The following is a 14,548-nucleotide window of genomic DNA, read 5'->3' as shown; positions in this document are numbered from 1 at the left end:
TCTAAGAAGAAGCCCACAACAAACTTGCCGGGTGTTTTTTTTTCTGAGTGTATGAATATAGTTTTCGCCATATCACTACCATGTAAACATTTAATAAACTTAAGTTAGGAGTTTGACGATTTTAAAGAGGAAATAAAATGTATGATCTCTTTTTCTGATTTAATATATTGAACACATTATACAGTGTAAACTCTTTATAACGAAACTCGAGGGACTGAGCATTTTTTGTCGTTATAGAGAGTTATCGTTATATGGAGTGAACAAAAAAAAACCAACGCCTTCCAACGTCACTTTTCTTTTCTCCCTTTTCAATCGCACGTATCACACAAATTTTTTCGTCAACACTAATCGCTTTCCGTTTACTGGCCATGTTAACAGTTTCAAAGTAGGTTTACGACTGATAATACGATAGGTACCCAGTATGCTTGGTCGAAGACCATCACTTCCGAGAAAACAATGCGTCATACTGCACGTGTACAAGGCAATTAAGGATAACAAAAGCTAGACCGACCTCGGATGTTTCGGAGCTTCAAAGTCTTTTGTTACCTGATAACATAACATAAACAATAATATCGATAATAAATATTTACTGTCTACAAATATGAACACATTTCTTCGTAATAGAGAATGGCGTATCGCTATAAAGAGTGTTTCAATATGTGAGTTTTAACGCAAACCAACCAACTTGGGCTCACTCCAACGTTATAGGGAGTTTATCGTTATAAAGGATAACGTTATAAAGAGTTTACACTGTATATATATGAATCAAAAGTGTCATCTATGGGCATATTTGAACATTATTATTGGTATTATCTGACAAAATAACACAGTTTCTCCAAAATCAACCCTTTATGGGGTCAACATATATACACACTTGTCGATGGCATTAATAGCTCTTGTAACAAGATGTTGTTAAAGCGAATATACGGTTTTGCGGAAATTACTTTAAGGATAAAGATATATTTTTTATAATATACATAGATTGTGAGTGCTACAGAATTTTTATCATTAATTATTTCTTCAAACAGACTTGTCCAAACAAGCGATAAATTAGCTCAATACGAAGACTTTCCTTATCTTGTTAATTATTGTTCTTAACTTTATCGTTTGCGCCTTTTATATTCTTTTGTAAATGACACAAAAAGAGTATAAATTTAAGTTATTTTGTTACTTGGATAAAAAGCTCTTAGCTTCTACAAATTGATGTATTTGTTGGTGCTATTTTTTTTAAATTAAAAGCTTATGTACCGTTCCGCTGCTAATAGTGATAGCTCAGGTCGACTTCACTTTCGGGGGACCGAATTCGAATCCCAGCACAGACCACCAACTTCGTAAGTTATGTGCGTTTTAAGTAATTCAAATATCATTTGCTTCAACGGTGAAGGAAACCATAGTGAGGAATCCTGCATGCCTGATAGTTCTATATTATGTTCGCAAAGGTGTGTGGAGTCTACCAATCCGCACCGGGCCGGCGTGGTGGACTATGGCCTTCACCCATTCTCATTGCGGGAGGAGACCCGCGCCCCGTAATGGGCTGGCAATGGGTAGATATTATGATGATGATGTACCGTTCCGCTGCTAAATAAATCCCTCTGTCTCGTCAGACTCATAAAACCCATCACGGTGTATCAATTGAGGATGGTGGGTTCAGTTAAAGATTATAACAGAAATCATCAGTAGTAAAGTTTGAGACGAAAAAAGACACCGTGTGCAAGATGTTGTTTTTCAAGATAAATAAAATAATACTTGCACGTTTCAACAAAGTTATATCTTTACAAAATAAAAACCATCCAACGAAAGTGTAAAATATTAAAAATATTGAAACAACTTCGTCGGTGAGAAATTATTTTTAATATTCTTCTTTTACAACCTTCCACAGAGGTGAGGTGAAAATTGCTTTCAGTGTAAAGCCTTCAGACAAATTAGGTGGATCCGACTTGGATATTCAGACATTAATCTTGAAACTTGAGATGGGTATTTTACAAGTTTTGTAACGGATATTGAAATGATCTACGAGGCGATAAAATTCGTCGACGCCTTCCCAAGCGTTGGACTTCTAGTGCTGGACAAAGATGTCTTGTAGGAATTGCACACGATTTAAAGCTTCTTTATTATTAAAACGGACGTCAGTCAGCCAGTGCTCCGACCACAGATAATAGATAGACGAATTGCCGAAGCCCGCCATTTTTTTGAAAAGCTATTAAAATATTTTTTTGTACATATATTGCTTTTTATTTTTGTATCAGCTACACGATAAATTAATTTCGTATTCATCACATATCTTTTTAATAGCGTAATGGTTCCTACTAGATGGCGCTAGTACCACTACAGACCACAATAAGAAGGGTAATAAGGGTAAGGCCGTAGTCCACCACGCTGGCCCAGTGCGGATTGGTGGTCTCCACACTCATTTGTGAACATTATGGAGAACTCTCAGGTATGTAGGTTTCCTCACGATGTTTTCCTCACCGTTGAAACAAGTGTTATTTCAATTCCTTAAAATGCACATAACTTAGAAAAATTTGAGGTGCGTTCTGAGATTCGAACTGGGCCCCCGGGTAGTGCACTTTATCGTTAGGGTGGTAACTAGCCACGGACAGAGAAAATTCAGAAATTGTGAATTCTCAAATTGCCCCTGCCGGAAATCGAACCCGGAATCTCCTACGGAAGTTCGCAGCGCTCAAAGATACGACTTAAATACAGAACAGGTAAGCGGGTAATACATAAAATACTTTACAACAATAACTTGAAGCTATAAACTATGCAAGCGGCAAGTTTACTAGACGCTATAATTTACGAAACAAATTTAGCGCGCAAGCTACAGGCTATGTGTGTGTGTGCTGGAACTGCAAATACAACAATGCTGCCATGTGCTATACAAATTATAGCTTTGAGGATAAAGCGAGCATAAATCTGCTTTACAATAGCATGATTTTTAAGCAAAATAATCCCAAAATTCTTTAAAAAAAAATTATATTCATCGGCAACTAGCCCCAAAGTAAGCGTAGCTTGTGTTATACCTACTAAGACGACAAAAATATTTTTATGAATTAAATAAATACTTATGTACAGATAAACACCCAGACACTGAAAAACATTTTTTTGTATAATCGGCATTTAAATTTAGTTTGTATTACGCTTGGCTTCTTTGTTATTGACGTGTCTGTCTGTGCATTTTTTTGTGTATCTGTGTTACCGGAATGACCGTTTTAAACGAACTCAAAAGTCTTTTTAAATGAACTAAAATATTTCAGAAATTATTCAACAATTTTTATATTTTTTAATTTGTATATGCTGCTAAAATGTATTTTTAAAATTAAAAACAAACGGATAACTGTGATGCATTCCATTTATCCATCAAAATGGAAAGATTCTTAAAAACAAATTTTTGATACCTACTGAAAAGTTGACAAAAGACAACGTACGTGTGATTTAGTAGTGACACTTGTTTATCTATCGCTTTGTATTGAGTAAACAATCAAAATTCAAAATTCATTTGTTTCCAGTACGCTTAATATAAGCACTTTCAAAACATCAAGTCTGTCTGTTTGTAGTGACTCTTCCGTCGGTTCGGAAGGCAGATTCTACTGAGAAGAAGCCGGCAAGTAACTCAGTAGTTGCTCTTTTCGAACATCAACAATTTACATTTTACATTTTAACATTCATTTTTTTAAGTTGATGTTGGAAAAGAGCAAGTAGAAATGTAATTAAATACTGTAGTAGTACAGCTTTTTGTGACAGAGCTTGTCCGGAGAAGTACTACAACCACGTTTATTTCTGCTTCAAAGCATTGTTGCAATATTGTGTTCCAGTTCTGTAGGGGGTGGTTGCCGGTGTAATTATAGGTACCTGAGGCTTAACAGCTATGCTTAACGTAGATGGACATAGGGCGGCCCGTTGTACGATGCGTTCCTTGCAAGTTCTTCTTAGTTATGCCCATCTGATTGATTCTTCAATATGACAATAAAAAAAGTATGGCGGAGTTGTTGGCATGAAACAGGACATGCGTATCTCATACAATTTGTTAACTTGCGTTTCTTATTGCTATACATGTCACTTAAGTGTCATGTAACGCAATCGTACCAGAAATTTCACTTACATTCTCGTCAAAAAGTTAACTGAATTTATAAGAAAAGTTTTCCATGTATCTTTTGATGATCCCAGTAACTGAAGCGTCAACTACGAGAAGTTCTTGGTTACATCACTCTCAGTCCTAGACACGGAGGTGTTAGGCCGCTAGTGCGGTAATGCATTTTTAATGTCACTCGCTAACATCCTGATCCCAGCTCAAAGCCTCCACGCTCCACCGCCTGTGTGCCTTTAAAGCTGTAACATAATAGCTGAAGGAACCAAGCCAGAGCTCCAAACTTTAAAATTACATTCTAAAGATGATTACTATCGTCGCTTGAAGCAGTATTACTTAAATATTGTTGACGCGTTTGTTTCAGAATTATAATCCTCACTACCTGTTTATGATCTTTGTCCGAATTCATTACGCTTTTTACAAATCCCACGGGAACTTTTGTTTCTCTAAAATAAAAGTAGCCTATGATACTCTCCGTGTTTTCACCTAGTTCTATGCCAAAAAGCAAGTGGATTGGATGCTAATTTAGGGCGCGCAGGAATGACAAACAAACGTATATAATTAGTTAGGATTTATAATATTAGTTAGGATGAGATAACACCTAATAAAGCGTAAATTATGCAAACGCTACCAATTACAACGTGTTCCATGGAAATTATTCAGCATGCATACACGTAAACGCCAAAGCATATACTTTGCATATGCAAATCGGTTTAAATTGTGGGTTAAAGTCACAAAATAGCACCTGCGAGACATTTATATGCAAGTTGTATCTTTATATGAAGCAATTTCAGTTTGAAATCCTGCAAGTTGTGAAAAAGAAAAGTTCTTAAGCCTAAATGTATAAAATCAAGAAAGAGATAAACTCTTTAAATTATTTGATTGTTATACTATTGACATGTGTCGGCGGCAGTTTAGAATACAATAAACACCAACTCTGCTTTCTGAGTCCAAGGCCGTGGGTTCGATTCTCACGACAGGAAAATGTTTGTGGGATGAACATGAATGTTTTTCAGTGTCTAAGACATTGTTTTTATGTATATTCATCAGTCATCTTAGTACTCATAAGGGGGCGTCCAGTAATTACGTGATGTGTTTTATTAATTTTCTGCCCCCACCCCCGCCGTGAGATGTCATGAGATTTTATTCAACCCCCTCCCCCATCCCCCATCTTACGTGAGATTTTTCAAAATGTGGATTTCTTACGTAAACGCGTTGGATTGTTATTGTAAAAAGAAATAAAAACAAATGGTGTAAAGCAAATATGGTGGTTTGACAGTCAGTACATGTGTAACGTCGAAGTATGAATGAAATTATTTTCTTTCGAACGAATTACTGAATGATCTTACTAGGGGCTAGACGGCGATGTGTGTATTGTCGTAGTATGTTTATTAATTTTACTATTATTAGTAAGCTCTTTGCTGTCTCTAAGCAACCCGTTACTAAGGCTTGCTCCAAGATATCAAAGTTCCCAATACCACTCGTCGCAAATTATGGGAAAATGTTGAGAGAGGTCTTTAGTAGACTGTTCCAGGCTATACCGTGAGTTCAATCGGTATTTTTAAGACCTCCATGGCGCAGTGGTGAGCGCATTCTTACAAAAGACACAATATTGGTGAGAATGTAGTGGGCTAATTTGTAGTGGAATAATAAAACAACATTCCGTTTGGCTAGTTTAGCTGAGCTAACAGAGAGAAATAAGAGATTTGGTTAGAATTACCACTCTTGGCGTTACATATAGTAATTTCCACACACCACTATAGGACGAAAAGTGTCTTTGTAACAATGGTAAAGTCAGCCCAATAGTCATTAGCTATTTGATTTTTGAAGTTATATTTCTTTTTTAAAACGCGCCGTTATGGATTTGTTCACTGATTATCTTTTCTTTCAATTTGAAGCCATTTACTTTTTTCAAAGTTTACGCTTTTACCTGACGGAGTTCTTACTTACTCTTATATGTTTCTTTGTTTTGGTTATTTACCTGAAATAATAAAAAAGTGTTGTTAATATAAGCTTAAATGGAACCTAGATTTAAACAAAAAATAAAACAAAAAATATTTATTCACGTAGGTCCATTTCTTATACAAGGGTGTATTTTTTTTTAAATAAAACTGTAATAACTATAATTTCCTCTCAGAGTGGGTTCTTACGTAGTCAAATTAGCAAGCCCTTTTTTCCTGAATTGGCAGCACTGATGCATTCATGAAAAAGGCGAGATGGGATAGGATTCAAGTTTGTAACTCTGCTTTGAATACAAGACATTAGACCTTAAACATTTTAAATTTCATTTTGTTTATATTTAAAATGTAATAAACAGTCATTATTTTGTGGATTTAATTTGTAATAATTTTTCTTTTCCCGTCGTTATTTGTTATTTTATGCATATAACAGTTTCAATGTTTCAGATCTGCCAGGCATCCCGTGAAGGCTTGCACATTTTTGTTTACTTTTTTTGTTCAGATCAGCTGAAAGTTTTTATAAGATAACTCAATTTACAGCGATATGTTCAAAATTTACATTTACCCACACTCTTATTGGCTGTTTACGCCGCTGTCAATTTACACGTCACGCTACGTAAACATAATGTGATATCGTAAAAAGCGTGTGCCCTTACACAACATAATACCTCTACATTTCACGTGAAACATATTCAAATATTTGCCGAGAGAATAGCTCTTTAATTTACATTTCAGATATAAATGTTGGATGGTTTTGTCGCGAATTCCCTAAATGATACCAGGTTACACTGAAAACTCAAATATTAAATGTGCTGTGCAATTATACTAGCATTGGATTTACTTATTCAAATAACAGGTACTCGGACAAGCTTCGCTTAGCGTCTTTCATTTTGACATCTCTATAACCTTGTAAAGTAAACATTATCTAAGTAAATAGAATTCATCCAAATCATTACCGGTATCGGCTGAACGTCACATACTATCGCGGTAATTTTGAAATAGCATCACTGACTTAAGAAACAGGTGCTGTAACTGTAATAGATCACATACTATCCTAAATTTCTATATGCTTTAACTATACTGTTTATTTATACTCTTTATCACCACTATTATATATATTTATATCATTGTTACATAGTATTATATTCACATATTTATAACTATGACTCATGAATTGCACCACCTTCCTCTTATCTATGTTTATTTCTTTTTAAGCCTTCGGATGCCTGGAAAAAATACCAATGTAGCGATAAAGCCACCAAGTTGTACCCTCTTGCTCTATGTGTATCTCTGCAACTACTTTTTTCTTTGTTGTTGTGTTTGGGGGTCAGAGTTGCTCGCGTCCGTAGGTTTTACCAAAGACAGGTTGGAACCCTCGTTACCCTACACGTGGCCCCTGGGTGGTGCAAAATGAGCAACAAAAACAAAGGTGGTAGGTTTGGTCCGTGGCTTGAAATACCACCCTGCGAGCAAAGCCGCGCCGCTAAATGATTTGCCATGTGTCACGATTTACTGTGTCATACGACTGGTCGTGTTCCGGAGCGATGCTCGTAGTAGCTAATTGAGGGGAAATGGGTTTGTACAGTTGTGCTGCATTTGATGATAGGTTTTGATCCGTGTTGTCATGGCGCCGGGCGTCTCGATTTGGAGAGCAGCGGGATCCGAAGCACGGTGCACCGCTGGCCGACCGCAGGTAGTAGGGGGCCCAATTAGTAGGTTAGCCACCTATGAAAGGCTGCCCCGCCACCTCGCGAAAAATCCTGGGATGGCCTTCATCGTGCCGGTTGGCGACCGGAGAGAGGTCCCGATGGCGATTCCCAGGGGGGTTCGGGCGTCCCCGCGGTCTCCAGTCGAGTCTACCATCAGCGTCGCGGTGACGAAGGTCATGGTATCTAAAATGCTGCATCTCGTACAACTTCCAATTCCCCTACCTATCCACTACCCCCACATAATAATGAAGCGTAACAGAAAAAGAAGTAAGGTTACACAGCGGCTGCACTACCTCTCATTCACAGTGCACCTCTCTAACATTCGAGGACTGCACTCCAATCTCTACGCGGTTCATCACCATCTTGAGACCTCTAAGCCGCATATGCTTTTCCTTACGGAGACGCAAATAGTCAGTCCTGCAGATGTAGGATACCTGCAGTACCCCGGGTACTCGCTTGAGCACAATTTTAAACCTCGCGCAGGGGTCTGCATGTACGTTCGAGACAACATCTGCTGCCAACGTCTCCGTAATTTGGAGGTACCAAACTTCTCTGTTCTGTGGTGCTTGGTAGATACGGGTTTAGAGCGTACGATTTATGCGTGCGTCTATCGTTCGCATAGCGGCGACCAGGAGACCACAAAGCTGTTCAACTATCTCTGCGAAAGGGCAGATACCGTTCAGCGTCGGTATCCGACTGCTAGGCTTGTATTTCTGGGGGATTTTAATGCCCACCACCAAGAGTGGCTATACCCGTACCAGAAAACCGATCATGCTGGGAGAGAGGCGCGCAAATTTGCATTATCGTTAGATCTCTCTCAGCTCGTTCACGTAGCCACGCGGATACCTGATGTTAACGGTCATACGCCCAATTGTTTGGACCTTCTGCTAACAACCGACCCAGACAGTTTTTCGGTGTCAGTTTCAGCTCCCTTAGGTACTTCCGACCACTGTCTGGTGAAGTCTGTATCTAACTACTACCCTCCCGCCTCTGATTCCACTGTTAAGAGACGAGTGTGGCGATACAGGTTGGCAGATTGGGATGAGATGCGTCATTTCTTTGCATCCTATCCTTGGCGGCAAATTTGTTTCTCTTCCAAAGACCCTTCGAGCTGTGAGAAAGCTATATCAGGCGTGATACGTCAGGCAATGGAGTTCTTCATACCATTCTCTGACGTATCACTAGCTGGCAAAACTCCCCCGTGGTACAACGCTGAATGTGCCAGTGCAGAGGCACGAAAACAGTCTGCGTTTGTAGCTTGGGCGGATGCTCGTGCTCATAAGGCTTTGGACGTCAGGGATAAGAAAAAAGAATTCAATATTGCCGCCAAATCCTACAAGCGGGTCCTCAAAAAGTCTCGCTTCGGCCGCACCAATCGCATTGGACGTAAACTAGCTGCTCTTCCCAGTGGTAGTAAAGCTTTCTGGTCACTCGCGAAGTCGGTCGAGGCAAACTTTTGTCGTTCTTCGCTGCCACCCTTGCAGAAACCTGACGGGTCATTGGCAGTGTCTGCAGCAGAAAAAGCAAATCTCCTTGCATCTCTGTTTGCGGAAAACTCGCGTCTGGATGCTGGAAGTACCCCCCCACCGCGCCTTCTACCGTGCGACTCAGTCATGTCTGAGGTCCATATACACCAGCACGAGGTCTTAAAAGCACTTCGCAACCTTGACGTGAGTAAAGCCAGTGGCCCAGATGGTATATCTGCAGTTGTCCTGCGGAACTGTGCTCCTGAGTTGTCTCCTGTGCTGACACGCTTGTTTCGACTCTCTCTAAATTCTGCTCAAGTCCCAAAATCTTGGAAGATTGCGAATGTGCAGCCAGTACCCAAGAAAGGTAGTCGTGCGGACCCGGCCAATTACAGACCTATTGCCATCACGTCCATACTCTGTAAAACTATGGAACGTGTACTCAATAACAAGCTCCTCTCATACCTAGAAGGAAACGATCTTATATCAGACCGACAGTATGGTTTCCGTAAGAACCGGTCTACTGGTGATCTTCTAGTGTATGCCACTCATACATGGGGCGAAGCCATTGAGAAACACGGTGAGGCACTTGCTGTCTCTCTGGATATCTCCAAGGCTTTTGATCGGGTCTGGCACGGCGGCCTTCTCAGTAAGCTTTCTGCTTACGAAATACCTGCTGGCCTTTGCAGCTGGATATCTGATTTTTTGAGGGAACGGTCTTTTCGAGTGGTTGTTGATGGCCACTCTTCTGACCTCATGGCTGTCAATGCCGGTGTTCCTCAGGGATCTGTCCTCTCCGCTACTCTCTTTCTGCTACACATCAACGATCTTTTGAATCCCAATCTTTTTGGGTACGCTGATGACAGCACCGTTACGGAGAGGTACTTGTCCAGCCCTAGGGCCAGTGCTAATGATATCCTTGAGCATAGAGAGTCCTTGGTGGAGCGTATTAACTTGACTCTAAAAGAGGTGTCTGATTGGGGTGACGCCAATTTGGTTAAGTTCAATGCTGCCAAGACGCAGTCGTGTTTATTTTCCGCAAAAAAGAGCCCTTTCACCTTGGCTCCCACTTTCCGGGGTGTATCCGTACCAATTAGCGACCATATTGAGCTCTTGGGTGTCAACATCTCATCCAATCTCAATTTTGGCAAATGCATCGAGTCCAAAGCCAAAGTGGCAGCTAAAAAACTTGGTATCCTCAATAAGGTTAGGCGGTACTTCACGCCAGGTCAACGCCTCGCACTGTACCAGGCTCAAGTGCGAACCTGCATGGAGTACTGTAGTCACCTGTGGGGTGGCTCTGCCAAGTACCAACTTGAAGCTTTGGATTCGGTGGATCGTCGCGCCAGGAGAATTATAGGCGACAATTCGTTAACGCAGGCGAAACTACATAGTCTCCAGCACCGACGCAATGTTGCCTGTTTATCGGTTTTTTACCGGATATACTTCGGTGAGTGTGCTCAGGAACTTCACAATCTTGTTCCCCCTTCCCCGTTTTACCACAGAACAGCGAGACACCGAGAGCGGTGGCATCCTTATGTGGTTGATATCCCATCAACACGCACGAAACGTTTTTTATCCACGTTTCTGATACGTGCCGCTAAGATGTGGAACGCCCTCCCGGTAACTGTGTTTCCTGCCACGTATAATTTAAGTACCTTCAAGGCTAGAGTGAATAGGCTTTTTCTAGGCAAGCGTGCTCCAACCTAGACCTCATCATTGCTTTCTAACGGGCATGATTGTCGTCAAACGCTGGCCTATCGTTAATAAAAAAAAAAAAAAAAAAAAAGTGTATTCATTCTTTCATTCATTTACTACGAGTTAAGGAAATAAAGCAACAATAGAAACACAAAAACAGAAGCAGAATACGAGAGGCATATATGGATACTTCTCGTATTCTGCTTCTGTTTTTGTTAGAAATTGTGCGTTAGAAATTGTGAAAAAAATATTGTTCTTAGTCATACAGATTTCCTCACGATTATTTGTTTCACCGTTGAAGCAAGTGATATTTTAATTACTTAAAACGCATGTAACTTAAAAAAGTTAGAGGTGTGTAGTGAAGTCGAACTACTTCGCACTGGGCTATCACCGCTTCAAACACTCTTAAAATCAAAATTGGTTCATTCGTTTGCGAACTATGATGACACAGACACACAAACATCCACACAGAGACAACGAACACGTCGTATTTACATCCCACGTCGTTTTTGCGTCGGGGTTTAAAACAAACTGCAGGCGGTGTATTACAAAAATATATACGAGTTTATAGCTTCAAAACGAAAGGTTATTAGGAAAATTCGAGTTTAGTTAGGTTAGATTTGTGGAGCAATTATCTTTATATCCCGGGGCGATTCATCACGGCCAGATCGGCCGGCAATTTATTAGCAAGAAAAAAACCGTGAAAAAACTCAATGCGTGACGGCCGGGCGATTTGTTTTGAGCATTTGTCGGAGTTTGGAATAAAATACGTGCGATTGTTACGATTACTTAATTTAATGTCAGAGCCTAGTGTTTAAAAGTTCAGCTTTCCTTCTTCTTTCTTTCTTTCTTTCAGCTTTCTTTCTTAAACGAAATTTATCAATCAGTCTAAGTTTTTCACAGACTTTATCCAATTATATTCGATACATGCAAAATGACACCCGAATACACATATCCGGGCAGCAGCAAAAATATTTTCAAACAAAGCACAAAACTCACGTGATCCTATTTTTGAACATCCTGCAGTGCAAACAAAAACTAATCCACGCTAACGTATGATAGAGCTAGTTGGAGCGGAATTTATCACGTGAGCATCGCATAAAGCATACACAAAAAATTTACAAGCTCCAGGCTGACGACGAAAGCTACCGGTAGCTATATGTACGGAACAACACATAACTTGTATGCCAGAATTTTTAGCAATTTTTTTTTTTTTTCCCGTGAGAGTATAAATAATAATGTGACTTTCATAAAGCGACACCACATATCACCGTCTGCTACTATTCACGGTGCTACGCGATAGCGTAGTAGTTAGGACTTCGGCTTCCCTTTAAGGAGGCTGAATTCGTACCCCGGCACGCATCCCTAACTTTTGATATGTGCGTTTCAAAAATATAACTCTAACGTAACTTTAACGTTGCAAAAAACATCGTGAGGAAACCTGCATGCTTGAAAGCAGTAGCGTTCCTAGGATCTTGAATTTGAGCAAGCCCAGTTACTTAAAGGACTAATTTGACTAACTCCTAAGTACTTAACTATACTAGCATACACACACACGTGAAGTTGTTTCAATTCGCTCGCTGGTCACCTTTACGCATTTCAACTCTCTATCTTGCATTTTATGTCTTAAACTTGTTGTAACGTTAAAACTAATTTTATGTACTATATTATTAAATAATTTAGATTGTCTCTGCTAAATACATAAAAATTTCAATGAGTAAAAGCAGTAACATAAAAGCCACAAATAAGCCAAGGAGTGTGGGCGAGACAAAGCGAGAGGTCGACTGTGATATTTTGGTGCTTACCTATACAGCAAAATAAATTTGTCACCAATAAGTCATTCTATCAGCCGGTTGCTACCACAGAGTCTACCTGCCAGAGTAACGTTTGTATACTCATTGTTTGTACACTATTGAGCAAAACTTAAAATATGGTGTTAATTTCCTCATTGCTATCAAGTATTAATTATTTTGCGAATTGCGTTGCAGAATAGTCGAGCCAAATTTTAAAGAGATATTTATTGTAACGCAAGCCCGGCTTTTCTACTTCTATGGTAGTACCGCCACTGCTCGAGAGCTTGCCACAACTGGAAAATGTTGGTATGATGAACATGAATGTTTTTCAGTGTCTGGGTGTTTGTCTGTATTTAAAAAGTATCTATGTACATTATTCATAAAATATTCATCAGTAATATCATCATCCTATAACACAAGCTTCTCTTATTTTGGGGCTAGATGGCGATGTGTGTGTTGTCTTGGTTTATTTATTAATAAAGTTCACTAAGCAGTGAAAAGTCCATCAATCTGCACTTGGCCAGCGTGGTGGACTATGACCTAAACTCTTGACACTGTAGGAGGAGACCCTGTAGTTGGTTTGCAATGGAATGATGATGAGCATGGATTACCTCGTGGGTAAGACGGTTGGTATGTTTTTTTACATTTTTGCCCTATATTCGATTTCTGGGAAGGAATTGTTCAGTACCAGCTCGGTGCTAGCGAATCAGGAAACTAAGGACTTGCCTGGACTCTCTCAGTGCTGAATACAAGTGAGCACCGATACAAATCTGTCGACTGAACTAACAAGTTAGAAGCCTATCGGCCGCTAAATTGAACGAGCAAAGCTGAGATTAGTTTGCAAGTTTACTTTGATTAAAATGTCAGAGTTATGTCATCAGGCTCGTAGGTATTTCGAGGGGATTCTTCGAGAAAGTTTCCCATAAGCTGATTACGTAGTACCTATCGGTATAATGAAGCCAGACGGCCACCTGTACACGTTTTAGGCGGCTCATTTTAATAGTGTATTTCTTTGTCGTAAATCCTTAATCATGCTAATATGTCTGAATGCGAGAGTGTGTTTGGTTGTTCGTTTGTTTGTTACCCATGTTAATCTAAACCGCTATATATTTAATATTATGGCGTTAATTTCCAAAGTTTTATATAAAATACACCTAGAAGCGTTTTTCAAACAACCGTTAGGGGTGTAAAATAGGGGATAAAAGTTTGTGTGACAATATATTTTTTTTAATTCCACTAGGTACTTATTAGCCCTTGACTGCAATCTCAACTGTTGGTAATTAATGATGCAGTCTTAAGATGCCGGCTAACTGGCTAAGCTATGGTTAAAGCAGTTAATAAATGCCATAATTCTAATCGATTATTACGGGGGGAAGTAGTGAAACGCTAAATCGCTAGGCAGCGCGTCTTTAATAATAATAAAAACCAGGGATGCACCAGGGAGCTCGTCAAGCATGTAAACAACGAGGTCGTAGGCCACCGCTAGAAGGTACATTAATAAGTAAATTTCTCTCGTACGTTAATTTCTGCCAAATTGTTAAATTCAATGCAAGTTTGCATTACAAATTGCAGTTATATCGTAAAATTACACTGAATTTGGTATTTAATGGCTTAATATACACAAATTTAGCCGCGCGTTTGCACCACTAATTAAGTTATCTGCCGAGTAGTTTTCCACCAACTTCTGATATTATTCGCTACAGCTGGCAACACTAAATTTCTAACATAATAGCGCAGCAAATAAGCAGGTAGAGGCTAACTTCTCATTCGATATTTCCATGTAAAAGGTAGGTGAAGTTTTCTTCATTTTTTTTTGGTTATAAACTGGCTTATTCTCATT

The 14,548-nt window shown here is 39.5% G+C and overlaps 2 protein-coding genes across 2 annotated transcripts in view; one reads left to right on the top strand and one right to left on the bottom strand.

The window, feature by feature from the left end:
• LOC120634152 (complexin) overlaps positions 1 to 14,548 on the bottom strand; it is a 358,168-nt gene that overhangs the window by 134,957 nt on the left and 208,663 nt on the right. The window lies entirely within an intron of this gene.
• LOC120634063 lies at positions 7,667 to 9,243 on the top strand. Its single transcript, XM_039904459.1, has 2 exons — positions 7,667 to 9,137; positions 9,236 to 9,243. Exons 1-2 carry the CDS (start codon positions 7,667 to 7,669, stop codon positions 9,241 to 9,243), a joined length of 1,479 nt encoding a protein of 492 aa, XP_039760393.1.

Source organism: Pararge aegeria, chromosome 23 (assembly GCF_905163445.1).
Source record: "Pararge aegeria chromosome 23, ilParAegt1.1, whole genome shotgun sequence".
NCBI classification, from domain to species: Eukaryota; Metazoa; Arthropoda; class Insecta; order Lepidoptera; family Nymphalidae; genus Pararge; species Pararge aegeria.
Note: the sequence above shows the minus strand (reverse complement) of the source record. Positions and strands in the feature narration are given on the sequence as shown.